At 36.0% G+C, this 24534-nt stretch overlaps 1 protein-coding gene across 7 annotated transcripts in view; it reads right to left on the bottom strand.

Moving 5' to 3' along the window:
* The window catches only part of DCAF6 (DDB1 and CUL4 associated factor 6), a 157164-nt gene that overhangs the window by 5563 nt on the left and 127067 nt on the right, over positions 1-24534 (bottom strand). For 4 of the 7 annotated variants that reach the window (XM_031936840.1, XM_031936838.1, XM_031936839.1 and 1 more), the window contains 7 exons: positions 23324-23407; positions 22521-22833; positions 16928-16969; positions 4161-4299; positions 2576-2732; positions 1941-2029; positions 581-686 (listed from right to left, as the gene is read on the bottom strand). In XM_031936840.1, the coding sequence (XP_031792700.1) occupies positions 581-686; positions 1941-2029; positions 2576-2732; positions 4161-4299; positions 16928-16969; positions 22521-22833; positions 23324-23407 (930 nt within the window). The remainder of the gene's footprint in view (positions 1-580; positions 687-1940; positions 2030-2575; positions 2733-4160; positions 4300-16927; positions 16970-22520; positions 22834-23323; positions 23408-24534) is intronic. The other 3 variants (XM_031936837.1, XM_031936842.1, XM_031936843.1) reach the window with 1 other exon arrangement.

The raw sequence follows: 24534 nt of genomic DNA, 5'->3' as shown, positions 1-24534 counted from the left end.
TTTCTATGGCTTCGAATGCTGTATTTTCCTATGTATTCAAAAATAACTTTTCAAGTGACCAAATGTGGCACATTATTGAAAGTTACCACAACATATCTTAAATTTGAATGGTTAGGTTCATTTGAAATGGTAGTTGATAAAAGCTTTCGAATATACATTTTCTATAATTTTTAGTAAATATCAATGAAATTTTGTTCATGAGTAGTTTTTATAGGGACATATGATGGCATGGACTTGAAGAAGATTTAGATGTTAAGTCTTTTACTCTGTGATATTATGAAAGCTCCATATACATGTTGAAAATGGATGTGGTCTCGTTTATGTCTTGGACAGTAAGTATGGTGTTAATAAAACATTTCAGGGGCAGCTAGCTGGCACGGTCTAGATCACTGGACCTGATTTCAAACCCAACCTCAGACCCTTGACACTTACTAGCTGTGCGATCCTGGTCAAGTCACTTAACCCTGAATGCCTCACCAACACCCCCCCCCCCAAAAAAAAAAAAAAACCAACAAAAAAAAAACACATCATTTTATTAAAGTAACAGCAGAGAAAGAGAGAACCCTTTTATGACTCTTACCAGCTCGGATATGATTCAAGGAGGCCAGCATTCGTAACATGAAAGAAGCTGGCACAGTAATAGTATTTCTAGTCTCCTCCAACATCAATTCATTCCGAGTTATAACCTGCAAGGCAAATGACATTAATGCTTAAGAGATCAGGGTGACATCCAAAACATATCAATAGAACATTAAAGAAATTAGAAAAATAAATCCACAATTATACCCATGACAATTTACAATGAAGTTCATTGCTTACCGAGAAAATGCCTGCAACTCCTACATGACATTAAAATGACTTCATGCCAAAGTGCTTTGTAGGAGTATAAGATCAGATACAGATTTTACTCTCTTAAGGACTAGAGAAAGCCAAGAGCAAAAGTCAATTCCTGGGTTTGCTCCCATCCATCTGAAGACAAAATTTAAACTCTTACTTTTTATAGTTTATTCCCCAGAGGTGACAATATGGTATGTCCTAAATACTCTCTGGGTCCCAAATGACATTTTATGCACACTATAGTATTGAATTATAGCAGCTATTTCCTACAACTGTCTTTGTGCATGTTTTCTCCCATCTTTGCAACTGTGAAATGCCCTGCAATGTGTATTCTGGCTAAAGAGGAACAGGTCTCTGGCGATCCTTTCACCCTTTTGCTAATCTGAGCAGAGTTTATATTTTTGTTCAACAAACCTCTATAAAGAGCTCAGGAACTCTTATGCCTCAAGTAGCACAAATGGGACTAAGGCATGTGGCAATAGGTGGCTTTAAGCAAAAGCTAATTCATGATAAAAATGGAGAAAATGAAAACAAGGAAGAGGAAAATGGAAGAGAGCAGAAAAAAACAAAAAAAGAGAAAAAAATTGTCAGAGGAGGAAGGAGAGAGGTAATTTTGTGAAGTTCAGCACCTCAGGCTATCTAACTCTTCTAGAGTTTAGTACAGGAAAACTTCATAAAGAAGAAATTATTTCATAATAAATAAGAATCATCCCTTCAATATGATTCCTCTATTTTAAAACAAAAACTTAGAATAAAAACACACTAGAAAAATTAAATGCAAATAGTTACAAAAGTTAAATATAACAGCTTATTTCCAAAGGCCTCATGCTTAAAAGATTTTTTTAATGATTATTTTAGTAAATGCCTAAAATGTGTGTGTATGTGTGTACATATGTATGTATGTGTGTGTGTATGTATGTATCAACATTACATTTAATAAGGAAGTCTTTTGATTTTATTGGTCTTTATTATGGTTTTATCCAAATTCTTTTTTCATCTCAAAAATATCTACTTCTATTAATATAAATAACTTGCTTTGTTTTACTAGCTAATAAATATATCACTTAGCCTAGTCAGGCGCAAAGAAAAAGTGATGATCTTACTTCGTCAGCAAGTTTTCGGTTGAAAATCTTGGACTCTTCAAGTGGTGACCAGATCTTGATGTCATAATCTATGCCAGATGAGGCTAGAACTAGAAAGAAATTTACATGTTACTGTTAAACTTGGAAATGTATCCTATGGACTTTAATTAGATATTTGAAAATTATGTTAATACATTTTACTGATAATTATCTTTTAATGTTTACAGCTTTGAAACTCTTGAGGACATAATTTGAAAGTCATGCTTAAATCACCTAATTTAAAAAAATTATCAAGCACACAAAAGGTAAAAGACGGTTGACTGTTTTTTCATTCAGACTCAAGATATGTGAAACAGAAGTTTTGGAGGCTCAATTTTGGTATTTAAAAACTTAATCCTTTGAAACTTTTTGGAGCCAGTAAAACTAGGAATCAACTTCACAAAAATAAATCCTGCCAATTTCTCTATATTTTTGATATGGATATTTATTGTATAAAATAAATTGGAATCACTTCTAATCTAGTGAGTTATTAATGTTATTAACATATTATATGTTGTTATTATTGCTATTATCTTCACTTAATGAAAGTTTGAATATGTATCTTATGAAAGATGTCAAGTTCACTAATTACTCCTTCTGGTAGAGAACTATCTTACTTGGGTCAAATGGATGTGGCTGTAGGCAGTTCACGACATGATTATCAGCTTCCAAAAGCATCAAGTGCTCAGCAGTATGGCGATCCCAAATGAAGATGTGACCACAATCGGAACCACTCATTACAAAATTAGTACCCCAGAAGTTGGCTTCTTTTATCTATAAGTTTAAAAATATGTCAATTATATGATGGTAAGAATAAGAATAAGGAGACCAACGTGCAAACTAATACCCAAACTAAAAATTTAGATTTAGAAAAAATAGTAAAATAAAAAACTGTTCGAGATTTTCTCCCGGCACTTATATTCAAACAGGAAATTACCACCAGCAGGCAGTCTGATGATAAATCAGGGAGAGGGGGGGATGGGTTTCTGAACTTTCAACAGTATGGGGACAATTGACATAGATTTTTGCTACATTTCAGTTGACTCATTTTAGCTGAGATGGTGCCAGTGTAGGGGGAAAACTGACAAATTATTAATTCTAAGAAGGGTTAGAACAACAGTTCCTCAGCTTTATCTAGATCATATCATTTTTTGAATTATTCAAAAATATAGAAGCATGAACTGGCTTCTATTATATTTTTGTTTTATGGTACAAGAGTAGATGAAAAGACAGCATCTTATTAGAAGCTGAGTATTTAGATGACTCAATGGATTGAGGACTGGGCCTAGAATCAGAAAAACCTGAGTTCAAATTCACCCTCAGACACTTACTAGCTCTATGAGCCTGGGCAAGTCACTTAATCCTGTTTGTCTAAACCTACTTTTAAAAAAATGGCAAACTAGTCCTGTATCTTTGCCAAGTCCATGGGGTCGTGAAGAGTAAGAAACAACTGAATGACCAAACAACAACAATCGTTATAGAAAGCAAGTGAAAGTTTAAAAAACCAAAACCCCAAATCTTGTAATATAAAGCAAAGAGATGGAAGCAATTGAAAATATTGGAAAAATTATTGAGACTTTTTAAAAATCAGCTCAAAGAGAACAACTATGAGCAAACTTCTGCATTCTAGTCCACAATTCAAAGAATTCTTACAACTTATAAAAGTTATAAAATTTAGAAACATATAAATATTTCTTTAGAGCAAAAAGAATTTTTTTTTGAGTATCAGCTTGGTGGGTGTGCTGGAAAAAGAAAAGACTTAAAAGTTGAGAGATTAGGTTCAGATTTTGGCTGACGCTCCCAAGCTTTTGTTTCCTTGATATTTCATTACCTATATTCTAGGGCTGCTGTGTATAAAGTGTGTTGTGAACATTAAAATGTTTTACAAATGGAATGATTACTTTTTGAAATATTTCATGCTGACAGAATGCATGCAGAGGAGCATAAAGAGGCAGAGGTAGAGAGAAGGGACCATCTGGTCCAACCTCATCATTTTTAAATATGAGGAAACTGAAACCCAGAGAGATGAAGCGAGTGATGTGCCCAGGGCTTCACAGGTGGAACCACAGCAGATCCAGGTTTGGGACAAAGTTCCTTTCTCCCAGATTCTCCTGAATCCCAGCCAGGATAATCTTCACAGTCTAAACGTGCAAAGGGTAACAAACTATTTTAATCCAAAGCATAACAATGAGCATTCGGTACCATTGTCCTGGAATTGCGATGACCCTTATAAACCATCTTTACTAGGGGCCTCCGAATGTTCAGGGTGTCCAGCTCCTCCATCTCTTTCCTTTCTTTCCTTCGTCTGAAGAGCTCCTGAATTCGGGCAACAGCAGATCGTCTACATACATAAAGAAAACGGTGAATGAAGCTCATTGTACGATGGGGGAATAAAATAAGATTACAAAATGTGTATTTTGCGGTGCCATAGTCACTCACCCCCAAACATAAGCATAAAAAAAGCAGACACAAGGGAGACTACACCAGACTAGTTGAGTTACTAAAACCAAATTTTTTAGTTAAAGAGGTCACTTGGGAAATTTGGGGTGTTTGGTTGAAAGTCAGGGAAATAACATGCGACACACTGGCTTATAAAAGATAGTTTAATAAAAACACAACTTAGATGCAGGCAAAATTCATGTGCAGTTTACATGAAGTGACGCACACCCCACACAGTTTCTTCTATTTGTGTATGTTAGAGAACCGAAGGCATCCCATAGGAGACCCTGAGGGTTACAGAAGAGTTGAGGGTTGGGCCCTGCCTTTGCCATTCATCACCCATGGGATCTCAACCAAATGGCCAGCTCTTGGACCTCGGTCTTCTACCTTCTTGAATGAGGAGCTAGGGTCCCCTAGTTGGCTCAGGTCCATTCCAGCTCTAGAGCTAGGACTCCCTTAGTACAAAAGGGGGGACGATCCCCCCCCCCGACTTCTTGTGTAATGATGCACAGTTAAGGCAAGCTTCATGAAGAGAATCAGTAGAAAAGTTAACTTTTGGGCAAATTATTTTATCTTTGTGGACCTTGGCTTTGTATCTATAAAAACAAGGGGGCTAACCATGCATAATTAGCCTTCTCTTATATTTTTCATCCTCTCGAAGGAAAGAGATCATGCTATGTCTACACAGCACACAATCTATCAGAACCAACTCTGAGCAGCATTGAGTGTGATCCAATGTAATTTCTCTTTCATCTAAACTTTCCAGCTCCCCCAGCTCCAAAGTAGCCCCTTCCACACTACCAGTTTCCATGTTTTTCAGCCCTGTCCCCCATTCTCTTTGCTTTTCATACAATTTTCTCTTATTCTCACACAATATGAAAGGAAATAAACTCTAGAATCTGCCATGCTTCTGTACTTCTAGCTTTAATGATTCTCTGATCCTAAATGAGAGTTCCATATTTTACTGGTTTATGGAAGTGAGAAAGCAGGCAAAGGGACTGAGCTCAGAAGAGAGACTCAACAGTATTTGCCTTTGGTCGTAATTTAATCCAGTAAGAGAGGAGTTTCTCTAAACCTGTCAAAAATTATTTCTTCCATTTAGAAGGAACATAGACAAAGGGGTCAAAGGTGAAGAAATGTGTCATGTACATACTTGCATATATGTATATCCCTGTGCATAGGTGTATATATCTATGTCTATATCTGCATCTTTTAACATCTGACACATGAAACTAAAAGGAAAGGATCAATAAAGATGAATGTTAGAATAGATAACCAAAAGGAGTTCTTATGTTTAGCACAAAATAGTCAGTGAAAATACTTTTTGTTAGAGAAACCAAAGTTACACAATCAAGGAAAACAGTTTGGAAAGGATCTGATGCCAAAAAAGCTTAAAAGCCTGGATTTGTTGTACATATAGCTCAAAGAAAGCTTCAGACTCGAAGCTAAGATTTTAGGAGGATTTTGAAATAAAATTTGAATTAATATATGTATAGCTGAACAAAATGTGTACAGTGCCTTTTGGAATATAGGGCCACAGCACCTATTATTTACTAATTCTTAGTGGTATCTTTCAACTTAGCAAATATATCTAAGAAAGGGAAAAAGTCAGCCTTTTAAGGATTAAAACTGAATATTAAATTATAAGTAAACACTAAAATTTTAAAGTAATAGAAAACAAAATTATTTACCAAAGTCAATTAAGACTGCATTTTTAAAGGCTTGTTAATTATACAGAGAGTAAGAAATTCAGAATCAATATTTCCTAACCATCTGTGATGGGAAATGCTACAAAGATTTATAATGTTTCCACTATGTGATGAAAGAGGCAATGTGGAAAGAGAGCCAAGAAGACATGGTTTAAATTATCCTCGGCCATCCTGTGTGATCCTGGCCCGGTCATTTAATTTCTTGATGTTTGCACTGAGTTGCAAAGGTGTTCCTAAATTGCACTGAGAGAGGGAGTTTCCTCCCCTGAAAATTCCCTAGTCCCTATCCACATCCTAAACCCCACTGTATGCTAAGCATCATCGGACTAAAAACTTTGTTTGTAGGAGCTACAGGGATAAAGCCGTGTATGTGACAGAGAATAGAAGGTGGAATGCGACAGGCAAGGAGAGATATCCTGTAGAGTTGTTCAGTTTTTTCAGTTATGTCTGACTCTCCATGACCCCATTTGGGGTTTTATTGGCAAAGATACTGCAGTGATTTGCTATTTCTTTCTCCCGTTTTTTTTTAACAAATGAGGAACTGAGGCAAACAGGGTTAAGTGACTTTCCCAGAGTCATACAGCTAGGAAGTATCTGAGGTCAGACTTGAACTCAGGAAGGTGAGTTTTCCTGGTTCTCAGCCCAGGGCTCTATCTGCTGTGCTACCCTAGCTGTACCCATTATGGTACTAAACAGGTACATTAATGCAAATCCCAGTTAAATTATATTGTAAAATATAAGTAAATTTATATCACCTAAAATCTCTAGCCTACATAGGTGTTTTTCACCCTTGGTTATGTTTCACAATTCAGTTCTATTAAATTTCCAAAAGCATTTGCTTACTATCATGGGTTAAAGTTCTTTCTTCACACTCTATTCTGCCCTCCTCCCTACCAGCCATTGTAATAGCCTTCAGATTGGTATTCCAGTCTCTGTGGATTCGTCACATGGCCTCCAAAGAGCTAAAGGGATCTTTCCCTAAAGCATACCCTTTCAGCACATCATTCTCTTGCACAACAAACTCCAGGGAATATTTAATTCCTTTGGGTCAAGTACAATTCCTTTGTTTGGCATTAAAATATTAAAACACATAACAATGAGGCACTGCTCTCTTTACAGCATTATCACACGCCAGTCCAGTCAGAATGGCCTTCCTGCCACTCCTTAGCCATTACAGCCCCATGTCTTCCTCACCTCTGCCTCTTGAGCTCCCTTGTTCCCATCAAACACTTCCCTCAGCTCAAACACCACCTCCTGCCTGAAGTCCACACTCCTCCTTCTCCAAATTGTTTGTTGTTTGCTATTCAATCATGTCCAGCTCTTCATGACCATACTGGGTTTTCTTGACAAAGATAACGAAATACTTTGCCATTTCCTTCTAAGGTAGATTAAAGCAAACAGGTGACTTGCCTTGGCTCACACAGATAGTAAGTGTATGAGGATGGATTTGAACTCAGGTTTTCCTGACTCTGGGTCTAGTGCTCTATTCACTGAAGCACTTAGCTGCCTCTGATTTTGTTTATAATTGGAAGTAAACATGCTTGAGGTAAACAAGCACAACGACAAGAGTACAGTAGATATACAATATATACAATATATATTAAACACAAATTTGCAAATCTTAGTCCACATGGAGTTTCAGTGGAAATGAATAGTATACATGGTAGCTCAGATTTGTTTCTTACTCAGAAGAATTTTATTCAAATACTGATCAGGCTCAACTTAAATTGAAGTTTGTAAGATAAAAGGTGATTAAAATTCATTCTTGGAGATAGACAATTCTTTAACTTCTCCTTCTAGGGGCAAGAGGCTAACAATAACAACATTTTTTTCATGGATTTTTACTAGGAATGACATGTGAATTTTTTCAAGTAGTATAGACTGTGACCCACTCATGCTTCCTTATGTTGTGCAATTCCTGTCCTTATCTTTCACTGGGTACTAGTCTAGTTCTTGGGCTGTCCAAATCGTCTCTTGCTCTTGTTACATGACTTGGTTGTTTAATCCAACCCACATCTCAACAAGAATCCCTTCTATACTCTACCTGACAAGTTGTAATCTCAATGTTGTTTTACTGAGGGGAAAGCCATTATCTCCAAAAAGAACCTCATTCCAAACCTAAATATGCCTTTCTAAAACTTCCACTTATTTTGCTCCTTGAAGGCCAAGTAGAACAGGTCTCATTTCTGGTCCAAATTGATCTTGTATATATCGATAACATCCCCCTTAAATCTTCTCTTCTGTAGGTTAAAAAGCCCTCCTTTTCCCCCATGTTTCTCATGGGCAAAAATCACAAGCTTTTCCTTTCACTTTCTTGGGTGTCCTTCCCAACACCCTGCTGAGCTTATCGAGAGCCTCCTCCTGATAGTGAAAGGCTGCACAGAACACAGGATAGACAGCAGAGCTCTCAGAAATGGACACAATGCTTCAGCTGTGGTCAGAGAACAGCCATCCCTTGAGTCCTGGACATTTTTCTTAGATCACATGAACTCCTGAGCTCATTGGAGCAGGGAATGCTTCATTCTTTGCATTCTCGGTGCCTGGCACATAGTAGGTACTGAATAAATGCTTCCTGACTGATTGATTACCACACTGTCCTGCTGACTCCTTTTGTGGTTGCAACCCAATCATGTGTACTTGTGAAACTGATTTTTAAAAACAACTTTTCTCTGTAGTTATACCTGAAAGTTTTATATTATTAAATCTGCCTTATGAGAATAGGGATTATGGGGCAGCTAGGTGGTGCAGTAGATAGGGTACCAGTCCTAAAGTCAGGAGGACCTGAGTTCAAATCTGGACTCAAGACACTTGATACTTCCAGGCTGTGTGACCCTGGGCAAATCACTTAACCTCAATTGCCTTAGAGAATAAATAAATGGAAGGAAGGAAGGAAGGAAAGAAGGAAAGAAGGAAGGAAAGAAAGAAGAAGGGAGGGAGGGAGGGAGGGAATAAGAAGGAGGGAAGGAGGGAAGGAGAAGGAGGGAATGAAGAAGAATAGGGATTTTGAGGGATCCTGAAGCTGACTTCAGCTATCCCTCCCATTTTGTATCATCTGAAAATATGATAAGTATATTATCTGTATGTTCACCTAAGACACTGATAAGAATGACAAAGGATCACAAAATTTCTAGAAGCAACTTTGGAAGATGGTATAATTGTGGCATGGAGAAGGTAAGTGACTTGTGCATGGTGACAAAGCTGTTATGTGTCTGAGGTTGGCTTAGAACCCTCATCTTTCTGACTTCAAGTCTCATTCTGCATGTTGCTTCTCTTGCATTCTGTCCTGACTCTTATGATCATGGGAATAAACACACATCCTGAGGGTACCCTAGCAGAAGTCACCTCCCACACATGACCTTGAACCATTAATGGCTACTCTTTAGGTCCATTATGCCTGTTCCAAATTCACCAAACTGTATAATCATCTAAGGATTTAATCAAACATCTGGCTAAAAAATAGGTAAATATTATTCAACAGCGTTCTCCTGGTTTAGCAGTTTAAACTTAGTAAGGAAAAAAAAAGAAATTAAATTAGTCTGATAAATTCTGTTCTTTGCTGTTGGTTCCTGGTATGATAATATATACTTTCTTTTCCAGTTCTTTATTATTTCATAATTAATTCATAAAGTCTAGAATTTTGTCAGGAACCCAAGCAAAGATTACTGGCCAATAGTTTGTAGATTCCATTTTTTTGCCCTTTTTGGAAAACTATGACTTTTATGCCATACTATTATGATATTAATATTTCAACAACAAAATGCTTAATATATGACAACTGACTTGATCATATGACATATTATGTTTCACTTGATCTTTTTATAACACTTACCATTCCAACCTCTGCCCCTCTGTTAATTACCTCAGCCTCCATTTACTCAACTTCTTCAACACTCGTGATCTGTCTGAAATCTGTCTTACCCTCAACAAATGAATTTTGATATTAAGTAGTCATGTGACCAAAGCCAAGTAAGTTATTTAGCCTCCATGTGCCTCAGTTTCCTCAGAGCACCACAGCACTCACCTCCCAGAATTATTTTGAGAATAAAATGAGATAATATATAAAGTGCTTTGCTAACCTTCAAGAGTTAATTATTTTTTCTTATTAAAATTATAATAATAATAATAATTTGGAATTGTTCTTTCAGGAATCTCAAAGAATACAATTCTCCAGTCCTACCTCTAATATTTTATCTATCACTCAAATTCATCTCAGAGATGGGAAGCAATAGAGCTTAAAAAAAAAAAAAAAGGGCAAGATGAACATGAAGGATGCAAAATGTTTTACATCTCCTTCTGGGTGGAGTCAACAGAAAATGTTGAATACATGTTTTGGGCTATTTGTAACTATTTGTAACACCTGAAATTCCTAATCTCCTTTTTTGTTTCCTTCTTTTGCCACAATTCTCATTGTTAACTAGACTCTATTTTTAATTATGGCTGTGTTTAAGTATGGCTATTTTTAATTATGTAAAGGTCCATGTCCCTTCAAAAACATGTTCTATTTGTAATTTTATCACAAATTCATTAAATAATTAGCATCAAAACTCATGAATTGAGTACAAAACAAATCAAGGAAACCATTTCATTTTTATTTCAAAGGACATATCAAAGGGCATATTTGTGCAAATTCAGGAGAGACATTCCCGAATATAAGCAGAAATTAATTAAATGGGAGCCTAGAATATATGAACCATGGCCTATACTATGTTTTGTAGCACCAAAAAGGCTTTTCTCAGAATGCTATGTACAATTATGACCCCATAATCTAAGAGCAAGGAAGGTCTCAGGTAAAAAGTTGGTGACTCAAACTGACAAGACTAAGGGCCACTTTAGTTCTTATTTAAAATATGCCAGGATAAGCAAAGCAAAGTTGCTAATTAATCATTGATAATAATAATGATGATGAATGATGATTGCATAGGGGCTTTTCTGTATCTGCTGCCTCAATCCATCTTCACAATATCCCTGGCAAACAGGCTCTATTATTATTCCCATTTTACAGTAGAGAGCTAAGGAATTCATTTATGCAAGGCCACATAGCAAGTAAGTGGTATTTGAACTGAGGTCTTCCTGACTCCAAGACCAACATTCTCTCTCCTATGCCACCTGGCTGTCTCTACCGAATAAAGAACAACAACAAAGAAAAACCAACTGAAATTATAGTAGGTATAAAAAATCAGCAACAATTATTTCTTTACTGAAAGATTGTAAAAAACTGAAACATGGTATCAGGGAAAGTTGTATAATGTTTTTTCTTATTAATCTAATAAGAAAAAATTTTGGAAAAGTCATTATTTACATGCAAAGCATTATTATTTTTATTTAAGAAATGAGTAGAATTCTGGCAAGATCTAAAAAACAAATGCATATTCTATTCTGAATTCCACATATTAAACAGCCCTTCCTTCTCCCTGGCGATGAAGTGATCTGGAGGTTCTCTTCTACTTCTACAACCAAAAAAAATTATTTTATTTCCTAGATTAGAATTCTTAGAATTAGAATTCTAGATTAGAATAAATCTAATCTGTTCTCAATTACAAATTCTACCGATTGGAGAATAAGTTTTCATAAAGCTCATACCAGAGCGGGGAAGTGAGGAAGCTTTTTCAGTGACTATGATGTGCCTAGCACTGAGCTATAAGTTGTTAATTATGTCTCATTTAATTTTCACAAGAACTTTTGGAGTGAATACTATTATTATCCCCATTTTTACAGTTGAAGAAACTGAAACAGAAATTATGAAATTTGCCAGGGCCAGATATCTAGTGTTTAAGGCTGAATTTTAACTCAAATCATCCTGCCTCCAGATGCAGAACTTTAGGAACAGAGATTCTCTTCCCATGTCAGCAGTAGAAAGGTTCTACCATTGATGCTTTATGTTGTGTTCATGTTCTCAATACCACACAGCATCAAGTGGGGGGAAGGGGGGAGTGTACAAAGTGGGATTAAACCAGTCATGGGTTAAAGTTAAACATTAAAAAAAATTAAACATTAAAGATGATAAGGGAGGCTTTTGGTAGTGTAGTGGTGACTCCTGAGACAGAATAAGGAGAAAGAAATACTGTCAGTGGTGGGACAATACATGAAAAAGAAAAAAAAGGAAAGTCATGGCTAGGATAATGCTCTGTTCTTGTTCTTACAACAACTTTCTTTTATTTTCCATATGTATTTTTATTTCCTATATGTACTTATTGGCTTAATTTTTCTATTCTAGAGCCCTTCATCAATTTGGAGCCCACTAAATTCAGAACTCAAAATCACCAAGAAAGCCTGAACTGATATTTACTTTCGCATCACCTAAGAAAAGGGTGTGATAAGTTAGTAATATAAACATTCTCTTAGAAAGAATGCTGCTTCTAAGTATTTCAGAAAAAAAAAAAGTACAACAACAAAACAATATATAGAGTCATAATGAAGTCAGCAGTGCTTTGTAGCACTTTCCCAAACAGAAAGGAATAGAAATTGGCTTTTCTTATGGCCTCAATGCAAATCTGCAATTCAGTGACTGAATTTCCTAAAGCCAAATAGAAGAAAATTAAATCCTGAATCCCAGGGGGAAGGACTGTATGTAATCAGGACTTCTCCTTTCAGGGATGCAGTTTCAGTTGGGAGAGGGAGTCTGAGTTCCCACTGCATGCATGGTTAAAATAGATATGAGAAAGGTCATGGATTAAAGAGACTAGAATATTCTTGGTGGATGAAAAGGGTTTGGGTGGAGAAGGTTGTGAGCTGAGAAATGAACTGATTAGGAAAAGACAGAGTCTTAGAAGTACAAAGATAACAGCAACAAGGAACTGGATGAAATAGAACAAACCTTAATAGAGGAGATGTGGCTGCAGAGTGATGATGGCTGGGGAGGAGAAGAAAGGGATGTGCTGATCCACTGATCCCTCCCCCAGCACTAGGGTGGCGGGATGTATGAGAGAAGCAATGGAAGGTATGATTCTCAGAGAGGGTTCACAAGTACTTAGTCCCAGGTCCAATGGTCATCAAGCTCTACCCCCCATTTGCAGAGTGACCTTCAGATTCCCATCCCTTTCCCTGCCACGTGGACATGTTCCATCAACTAAAAGGATGCCTCAAACAACGCAAGATCACTTGGGCCCAAAGATGGCCAGTACTGGCTGCACAAACTGCTGCCGCTCTCTACAACCTAACTTCCACAGCAAGCTTGACTTTATCCATTTCTGCCCTTACTTGATCTTAGATATCTAAGTTACCTCCTGAGGCCTTCATTTAGCTTCAGAGGGAGGTAAAGCCAAGAAAACAAAATGAGGAAGGTTATCTGCTCCTCTGATTTCTGACTCTATTTCCTTATTTCCAAACATATGTACGCACACACACACACACACTCAGCTGACAAATACTGACCAAGCACTTACTGTATACATAATGTGCCACGTCCCACAAGGAAGTGTTAAGACGTGATATCTTACAATTTACTTGAGGGAGATGAGACATCTGTGGGCTTAACAACAGCTACTCATTATCTCACTGGACGCCATGGTAGCTGTGAAAGGCAGGCACCTGAGGCTATCTCCATTTTACCAAGAAGGAAAAAGCCAAGTCTAGAGGGGTTGAGTCACTTGTTCATGGTCACAGAGCAGTAGAAGGGAGAGGGGGGATGTGGGCTGAGAAGTCTCCTGCTCTTATGTCTAGCACTCTTTCCAAGAGCTACCTCTGAAGCCTGGAGCTATGGAGGCTGGAGCAGAGGGAGATCACTTCTGACTTGGGTCATCAGGAAAGGCTTCATAGGTAAGATATGAATGGAACTTTCAGTGAAGAGAAAGGGAAGGAAGGAATCAGAGCTCATCATTCCCCATGACCACCTTCAGCTGTTATTCAGCCACTATCACTCAGCAACATCTATCTTCTCCTAATGGCAGACTCCATCCTCCTCAATTCTTTGTGGTTTGTCACCCATGTATCTCTTTAAGGGGCAGAAGATCAGAGAGGAAAGTTTTCAATATATGAATACTTAATTACAATATTCAATATGTGAACACTGTATTTAAAAATCATTCTTACTCATTCATTAAAATGGGTCCCCCTTTTGTAACATGTAGAATATGGAAATGTTTCACATGACTTTTACATGTATAATTAATATTATTCCTTGCCTTCTCAAAGGGAAAAGGAGGGGCAGGAGGAAGAGACAATGCAGAATTCAAGAATGTTAAAAATCAATGTTAAATATTTTAAAAATGTAATTAGGAAATATTTAACAAAATTTAAAAAAAAAACAGGTCCCTTTTAAGACCTCTTAGTTTCATTTGATTTACTGTACCCTAAATAAGAGCAATAAAATTCCACTTAGTAACCAATGTTCTATGTCATAATTTTTGCTGATTCAGACTGGCTTTCAACTTATTTCTAATTTTTTTAACTTCTTAAATGTAGGAAACAATCTCAAAATAAAATCATGATGAATAAACAAACATCTCTGTACATTAGTTTATACTTCCCACTAATAACAAGAATTAGAATCTCATTGGAAGGAACTTTAGCAGAAAGAGAAAAGTATAAATGAGAGGAAAAGAATTCTTAAGAGAACGGGAAGAAGAGAACATATTTTCCATGTCTTCCAATTCTGGAAGGATAAGTATTTATGATCTCTCACAGAATTATACAGAGGAAGGATTAATTCTCACAGAAGGGAGGATTAATTATGATGTCAAATGGGAATGTTTTCATGACTTCTTTCATTCATGAGACAAAGGGCCCAGTGGAAAAAGTATTAAATTTGGAGATGGGAACCTCTGCTTAAATCCTCTGAGACATTGGACAAATCACTTAAACCCTATGGGTCTCAATTTCCTTAAATATCAGATGAAGGGGTAGACTTCAAGTGTCCTTCCAGCTCTAAATTGTATCCTATTCTTCAAGATCCTTTGATCTTTGAAGTATGGTATTTTCATATTTTTAAAAATTTTGTTTTGTTTGCTTTTTCTTTCTCATGATTTTTTTCCCTTTTGGTCTGATTTTTCTTGTACAACATGACAAATATGGAAATATGTTTAAAATCATTGTACATGTATAATCTATATAGAGAATAACAATTTAGTTTTGGAATATATTGTTATTTTTGGTAACAGGAGACATCTAATTATGCTTTACTTAATGAATATTAACATGATTTTGTGTTTTCTGAATACACAGTTGATTGACAGGAGAAAGCTAACCAGAATTATGCTATAGATAGAAGGAGAGAAACTTCCCTGAACTAGAAACTCATCATATATAATCCACAAGAGGATAATTAAGAGTTAACTATTTGGGAAAAGTAACTGTAATGTTTCTCTCACTTTAAAATTAGGTGTCCTCCTTGTGTTTAGGCTGCCACTAGTTGATCTGATCCTAAAAATGATAAGAGAAGCTTTACCCTCCTCCATTTTTCAGGCCTGGGTCAGTGAACCTCTCCTTTGGCAGTCTTGGGATCCTCAGCTCCCAGAAGTTCATCATGTTTTCATCAGTCCACCCTCTTGCAGCTTAGAATTCGCAAACTCAAGGGATCCACCAGCCTCAGCTTCAGGTTTCTCCAGTGGCAGGGACAAATATCACCATGCCTGGCAATTGTAATCTCTTTTCAAAGAAGATGGTAGCTGAGCACTAGCTAGCTACTATGAAATTGGTTACTGTTCCATAATCGTCTCTATGTGCTTGCTTTATTTTTTCTACACTTATTTGAAAACATCATAGCTCTTTTAGATGGTCTCCCTTATGAAAATGAAGCAATCATCACTTAGTCCCAATATAAAAAGAGAAGACTAACAAAAAACCAAGGCTGACATATTCTGCTTCATTGTTGTTAATCATAAAGTCACAACAGTCAGTGGAAAAATCAGTGAACACTAGGATAATTTCAAATCTCCCTTAATGTATTAACAATCCTAAAACCAGCATAAACAGATATGTAAACCAGCCTAGGCTTTAGAACACAGATTTTAATTTGGAAAACTCCAGTTTGTGGCTTATATTGTTACTCCTTCCCTTTCCCAGAGTCTCCTCAGTTCTGAAGGCTTCTACATTCTAAGGAAGCAAAGTAGTCTCTTCTGTCTCACTTTCAATTTATAATCCATCTGACTTCTGCATCAGTTATGATAAGGCAGAATCCATACCCAAACTAAGCTTCTGGTAGATGACTGATAGAGATGTTAAGTTCACTGGAAAGTACAATTTTAAAAAATAAACAAACTGAAACAACAACAATAAATATTTGTTTCACAGACTTAATAGAAGAGAGAAGTTTGAAGAAAGAAATTATGTCATATTTGGCATGATAATATCTTAAAGTGAGTAGCCATTTTTACTGTAACATCTCTTCAAAAACGCATACACATACACATACTTGAGACTATATAAAAACTACAAAATTTTGTTTGTCACTGATAAAAGTAAATTATACATGCCTGAATGATGAATTACAGTTATGTGTTGCTTATCATTTACTCAAAACCTAGTTTAGAAAACTTAAAGGAAACAAATAATTTTTCCAAATAATATTTTTAAAATAGATATATTGTTTTTCAAGAACATTTATTTCAAAGTTTCTCTTTCGTTTGACATACTAGAGAAGTTAACACTGGTTCTATCTGCACAACCATTTTTTTTTTCATTCTGTTCCCATGCAGTTCATGCAGCTAAATACATATATGGTAAAAGCAGCCTATTTTATAAGGTGCAGCATTTAAAATTCAGTCAGTTTAAACAAAGTATTAACTGTTAATAGGAAAGATGGTTAGCATGGAAAATGAGGACCTGGCAAATTCATCATAAGGAAGGAAGGAAAGAAAGAAAAAAGGAACGAAGATATTGAATTACCTCATTATTCTATCACCTATTGCTGTTCCTCTGACATTAAATCTAGTGAAAGGAACACAAAATGAAATGACTAAAGTCATTCACAAACACCTCAAAAGGTCAAATATTTAAATTAGTATTAAGATTTCCATTTGCATATTCAGTTACTTCATCCTAAAAAGACTGAAGTTTTTCCCTATGAACTGGAATAATAAATTAAGATATTTAAAAGTGTGAGAGGAAACGAAGACATCAAGAGCAACCAAAATTGGCATGGAGAAAAAAATGATTGGGCCTCATTTTTCTATTCCTCTAAATAGCACAGCCACAATAATAATGTGTGACCCCATTACAAACTCTAAGGAAATTTAATGAGTCACAGATCTTCACCCAAAATGCCCATCTCCGCTAGTTGGGTACCTAATAATTCAAGGACCTCATTAATCAGAGATAAACATGTTTGTAATGGATTTAAGTGAGTATTCATCTTTCTGAAAAGATGTTCTATATCTGATTTTTGTTATGTATAATTCTATGGAGCCTCCAGTCAATATCTAACAGACTATTGCCTGCTGCTTTTTAGCTATTAAACCAGATGACCATCAATCACTAACATTTCAAGAAACTTTAAAGATACTATATCTTTTGTAAGGGTTTTTTTTTTTTTCTTTTTCTGATATTGCTCGTCTATTCCTTTTTTTATTTTCCACTTATAAGATCTCTTCCATGGACAAACTTAAGAGAATCCAGATACTGAATCAACATTTTTACATTTTGATTTCCAACAAGTGAGGTATTTCACTAGAGAGTATAACCTAGTTATTTTCTAAGATTTATTTTATTTACTGTAGGCGAGTTCTAGGGACATATTTTTAGAGTTAATGGGAGCATTCCATTTAAAATCTCTATGTTAGTTGTTAAAGCCTTTTTTCTAAAACATTTTCTTCTCATGCTTAATCTCAGCAAAAAGAAATCTGAATCACATTTTCCCAACCTTAAAAGAATACAAATTTGAATTTTTATTTTACATTTTAAGGGGCTATCCTTATTATGATGATTGCACACATAAAAAATTGGTGCACAATCTTTCTATGAAAAAATGGCTTTGTTCCAAGTAATACTTGTGAAGCGCTCTCAAAAAAAAACAAAACAAAAAAACAGGGTTATTTAAGTAGTCACTTAGAAATGGAAGCTTACAAGAACAGAAATATATAGTAGTGGGTAATTGTTCGTACTTATGAAAGTACACCTTATTCCTATGGAGCTACAGCATTCTGAAATACAGATCAATCTCTGAATTCTATTTCTCACAGGGTGCTGGAAAGAAATCTGTGAGACAAATGTCCTTTTACTGTGATTTTTCATTCAAATCTGGAAAGCTCTATGTTGGAGTAGATATTCTGAAGTCTGTAAAATTAAATTATGGGAGTGGGAGCTTCTCAAAGAATAGTTTTTAAATCGTTAATCTCCTTGAAGATTCTCTAACTCAATGTAAATTTAGGAAGGTATTTTCTTGACTTTTCTCCTTTCAGGGCAGAATTTAAGATACCTGTTTCTATTAATTATGAAATGAAGCTGAATTATAGGGTTTCTCTGGAAGACTTATAGCTGAAAAATAGACATATTAAAAAGTACAAGAATATGTAGGTAGTTTATGTTTACCACAAACGATTTTTGGAAAGAGGAGAACCATAGATACTGTTTTTGATGGAAACTGTCAGAAGAAAGGTATTTCACTAAATAATGTTAGCACTACCTCCTCTCCCTCTTCCTCCCAATAAAGGAAGGCTTATAAATTACATGACAGGAAAAAAATACCTATTAGGACAATACCATGGCCCTTTTGAAAAATTCTAGTCGGACAGGTTTTAACATAGTTTTAGAAGCTAAGGCTTATATTTAGTTTTAAAAAGAAATTGCTTGCCCAATGTCTGAATCCAAATATGCTTTTATAAATTTTGGTTCAGTAGCTGATAATGAATTGTGCAAATTTGGTAATTCAGAGGAAAATTGAATTTTATTATGAAAGAAAGCAGAGTCTGATGATAATAACAATCACACCATCACCTCACAGATTTGTACAACTATAATTAATTTTTTATGTCTTTTAAATTTATGTTGCATATATTTTAAATGCATTTTACATGTTTGCCCTATAGTCTTCCATTAATTTGTTAGTTTCTTGGGGGTTTGGCAGTTCTTTCAATTTCTTACTTATCAATTCTCTCATGTAAGCACTTATATAAGTTTTGGAGCCTTAAATGGAGAAGTGACCTGACATCAAAGAGCAATCAGAAAGGTATTTCTCCACCTTCAGAGGCTGGCTAAATTCTGTGTCAGCCTTGAATCTATCCTGGTACTTGTGTACAAACTGAGGTATAAGAAATGAGGTAAGCAAAGAATAATCCAAAATTGTCTCCAGTCTAGAGAATCAGCAATAATGGGTTACCTAATACTGATATGCTTTTCTGGCATGGAGTCTAGGTGCTTTGGACTACAGGTGCTACATACACTGAGTTTTCTTTATATTAGTTCTGAACCCCTCAGGGGTTCTTATAAGAATAAGAAATGGAAGAAAAGAATTTCCTGGAGTTACTCTGTACTCACATGTGATCTAAATAGCTTTAAGCTATGTAAAAATGAGGTGCTGAGCTCTTATTATTCCTTTACTTTTGGTTTTTTGTCCTTTTGGTTTTTTGGAGTGGATATAGGATTTCACTGGCATGGCAGGAAATGATGTATAAAAAGTTTGAGAGACATAATTTCTGAGTAATTAATTATTTTATTAATCATGGTATAATTAATAAAAGGAGACAGTGATAACCCTCAAATGCCAAAGACTCCTCATGGAATATACTCAATGCTTACATGTCTTTGGAAGAGTGGGTATTCTGGAGGGTGGCAATCAATTCTTGATGGTTAACAAATAATGAGAGAATGAATTAATATTATAAAGAGAGGGGGGGTTATTCTAATGAGGGTAAGGATGTACATGATTCTGATCATTTATTTTGGTCAGAAATTTGTCTATACTCATATCACCCCATCTCGAATGATCTAGGCAAATCCACTTTTACCTAGACCTGAGTAACATAATGCACCAGCAGAATCCATCAATTTCCCTAAACTAAAATTTCTTTATCTTTTGAACAGATTTGAGTTTTCCATCTCAGTATTAGCCCTGCACTGTAAAGGTTACCTGAATAACCTACAGGGGTAGCTTTCTGAATGAGGAAGTGGAAAAGGGGGAATTACAATTCAATAATTGGTTCTTAATATGAGGAAAATCATCATTTCTCTCCGCAGTGAAAGAGGATAAAAATTCTACCCATGCAGCTGGTCCTCAGCTCACAGTTTAAAAGCTCAGGGAACCTCTTGGGAAGATGAAAGAGGCAGGATTAGCACTGAAGTCTCCTGAAAGCCATGGCAACATCTCCGGACTTTGATTTTAAGAATCAGCACTGACTGGCTATATAATGCTGAGAAATCATCTAACTTCATAGTGCCTAAATATTCCCATATATAAAAATGAGGAGAACTGACTTAGCATAAATGTTAGAGATACTAAAATTTGAATTTTTTGCAATCATGGTTGAGAATCAGAAGATCTGGATATTTCAGTCCTTGTTTTTGTCATTTTTGTACCTATATAAAAACATTTACATACAAATATGTATACATATACACGTGTAAATATGTATGTATGTGTGTGTATATATTTGTGGGTATACATGCACCCATACCGTCGCTGTGTAAACATGGAAAATACAATCTCTCTGGGATAGTTTTTTCTAAATGAGGGAGTTGGACTTCATGGTTTCCAAGATACCTTCTTTGATTCTATAATTTTTACCTGTCAGGAAGACACTTATTAAAAAAACAAAAATCCTAGTAGACGTATATCATATTCTACCACAAAGGTGGTATTTAAATTCTGTTTTTGTCACAATTTCGCTATCAGTCCTTAGCCATCAGAAGCAATGGCTATTTGATCAGAAGCAATGGCCATTTGATAAATGCAACCTATAATTATATGGAAACCAAGACTTTTGGAAGCAGTATGGACAAAAGAGTGCCGGACTGGGAACTCAGAGACCTGCTTTCTGTGCAACCTCAGACAGTTCATTTCACTTTGTGGGCCTGGCCTTTAATACATATTTCCATGCTAAATGTTAAAGATTCAGTCCTAATAATAGATGACCACTCTGATTGTAAGATTTCCTATTTTACTTAAATTACCCATATCCTAGAGTCTATTTCTCCAATTTGATCTTTAGAAACCATAAATATTTTTTAAATGAATTTCAATTTTAGTCTCCTCTGATGACAAATAAGTTCTAAAGAAGACCTAAAAATGGAAGGAAAAGGAAACTACTGTTTCTCTACAAGAGTGGCAACAGGGGGCTAAGAATCAGTGAGGGGTAATAAGAAGGCAAGAAGATAAGTAATCTGCCTACATCTGAACATGGGGAAAGAGAACTCGCTTTGAAATCTTGATGCTATCTCCAGCCAGACCTTAACCAAGCATGACCAAAGGGACACCGTAATTCTTTTAATTCTTAGGAATCTCGCCTCCAAAGCCAATAAGGTAGGGTATAATTTGGAACATGGGTTCATGGGTGCCTCTGCTGTCACTTGTTTGCACAGGTCTTCCAATTCTGGACCTTTGCAACATCTAATAAGTAGTAAGACGAAATGTATCGAGTGCTCACTGGCAGTGTACTTTTTTCACTGTAGGTTGAATTAAATGTCTGAATATTTTGCTCCATAAGGAGGTCCTCCTAGACTTTTGAAATGATGAAATAAAATTTCGCCACTGCCTCAACTACAACTTGAAAGATAAAACTTGATTCTGTGTGAAAGAATGGGGAGAAACACATTGACTTGGATGACATTATCTGCAGAAACTTTTTTCTAGCAGAGCCAGATAACAATTAATTCAAATGGTCTATCAAATACAGAATGAGAACAAACAAGTTTTTTTTTCAAAATCTTAACCTTCTGATCCCATTAAATTAGCAGGTGAGGAGCTGTGAAAAGGGAATGTGGTAATTTAATTCTTTCTTTACAAGGTTTGAGTTAATGAGCACCGTTTACCCTGATTCTAAATTGAGCCACTGGATTTAGCAGGAACTAAAGATAAAAATACTGCTACTCACAACAGAAGAACATATCCAAGTCTCCTCAATTAATAGTCACCAGGGAAGTGGTATAAATGTGGTGACAGATGTTTTCTACAAAGCTGGCTACTCCATGTGTAACTTGGGAGCTAAATATAAGCTTGGTGCTCTAAATAACTAACCCTCTTGCATAGTCTACCATCATCTTTCTGACTCTAAATTTAGACCCAGGCTCATGGCTAGAGTTTTGCATCAATGAAAAAAATGATACTTACCTCTTAAAGAAGTCTCCCCAAAGAATATGATATGTAAAATCATTTTTAGTTTTAAAAAGATCATGATCCTATATGTTAATCAGGTAATCTGCACCCTCTTAGGGAAAGCAAATCAAGTATCAAAAAGTTTATAGGCTTCGCTTCTGTAATCCTAGAAGACCTATCTAATAATGGCCTTTGAGGATATGCATTATAGACAAAATTGGAGTGCTTACTGACCTATGCCCTGGTCCTGTCCGATATCTGGCACCTGGAATTAGGACCGGCTCATCGTCACTGTCATCAGTTTCTTGGAAAGTGGAGCCCCGAGTCAATGTTTCTTCATGAATAAGCGGCCCTGTTGGTTCTGTTGGGGCCTGAGGCTCATCAGGTGTGCTCTCTGCACGTGCAGTTCCCTCCATGGTGGGCTGAACTGAAGGATCCTGCTCCTGGCATTTTTCCTCTAAAGAGGATTCTTCTGGAACTTTGCAAGAATTGTCAAGTTTGGAGTCATTCTTGTCTTCTAAGCTGCATCCCAGAGGCTCAGAGAAAACTGCATTTGATTGTGATCAGAAAATGATGTGATCAGTTAATCATTCAGCTATCACTAATCATTTGACCTGATTTCAAAGTAGTGATGATGATGGAAAGTGCGTGTTTTCGATGGACACTCACTTTGTTTCCATTTTTTGTTACCTCAGAAAGCACTATAAGTATTTTTGTATATATAGGGCCATTCCCTCTTGGGAATAATAACAATAATAAAAATAATATTAATCATCATAGGAAAATGTCAGGTAGTGACATCAATGGGTCAAAGGACAAGCATAACTTAATTCTTTATCTAATATGATTCCAAATTATCCAAAAATAAATACACTTCTCATCATTATAACTATTCCAGTTTGAAGAGAAGAAAGGCAGTTGATCAATTTGTCCTGAAATATTTTTTAAAAGAACTGCCGGCTTCCAAAACGCTTGTCCTAATTATAGTTTTTGTTCCCATTGTGGGACAATTGCCTAAATAGAACAAAGCAACCCACCTGTATCTGTGGGATTCTGAACTGCTTCTTCAGAGCAGCTGCACTCCTGAGCCTTGGTGGTCTCCTCTGAGGACTCTTCAGGAGCTGTTTGAATGGAAACATTTAACCATTAATTTGTAAGTAGTTTATAAAAGCAGGCACCAACTCATCAAACCTTTATATCCAGCCTTTCTTAAGATTACCCATCATTATTTCTTATGCCAATTTTGCTTTTTTTTTTCTCTCTTCCTTATACTTAAAGCACTTGGGCTTTAAGTAACCTTTTATTTCCTTGAGGCCATGTACACATTTTACCTAATACTGGCCCAGTTATCATGGAGGGATTCAGTTGCTTTTCTGGGGGGAAAACAGTCTTTTTGGTTCTTAAATGGATATCTGTTTACCAGCTAGTCTTAAGTGATTCTCAAATGCTCAAGGGCCACTTCAGTGAAGTCTTCCACCACTAGGAAATTATTACTGTTTCTTCTCTTGTTATTTTATATAGATTTACCTGAGTATGTTTTGGATACAAACTGTATTCCTGCACCTTCCCTTCACTTCCTAATTCCTCTATAAAACATAAGTCCTATAAGGTTTTTGTCTCTGCATCCCAAACAACTAACATAGTGTCTTGTAGATTTAACATTTGTTATGTTGAATAGGTTGGACAGTCCAGTGAAATTTATATAATCACATATATCCTGCAAAACAGCTAGAAATGGAATTCTAAGTGATGTTCATTTTGGGCATCTCAAAATCTTAGTGCAGATTTAAAGCTACTTGATGTTGTTCAGTCATTCAATCATATCTAATTCCAGATAAAGGAGTGGTTTGCTATTTCCTTCTTCAGTGAATTAAGGTAAATGGGGTTAAGTCACTTGCCTAGGGTCATAGTGTCTGAGGTCACATTTAAATTCAGATCTTCCTCACTCCAGACCTGGAACTTTAGCCACTAAGCCCAATGTTTAAGCCTGGAGTACCCAGTATTCCCAGCTCTTTGCCTATCCAAGTCCTAAGCAGGCCCAACTCTGCTTAGTTTCTGAGATCAGTTGAGATCAGGAGTATTCAATGCTGTAAATGAAGTAAAGGAAAAAGCATTTATTAAGTACTATGTCCCAAGCACTGGGGATACTAACAGAAAGGAATGGAGAGTTGTTCTCAAGAACTAATGTATGTTTCTCTTGATAAAAAAACAAGATGCAGTTTCAATTTTTGTCTTTGTGTCCCCCAAA

This window comes from Sarcophilus harrisii, chromosome 4 (genome assembly GCF_902635505.1).
Source record: "Sarcophilus harrisii chromosome 4, mSarHar1.11, whole genome shotgun sequence".
NCBI classification, from domain to species: domain Eukaryota; kingdom Metazoa; phylum Chordata; class Mammalia; order Dasyuromorphia; family Dasyuridae; genus Sarcophilus; species Sarcophilus harrisii.
The sequence above is the reverse complement of the archived record's forward strand: the minus strand, read 5'-3'. Positions and strand labels throughout refer to the sequence as shown.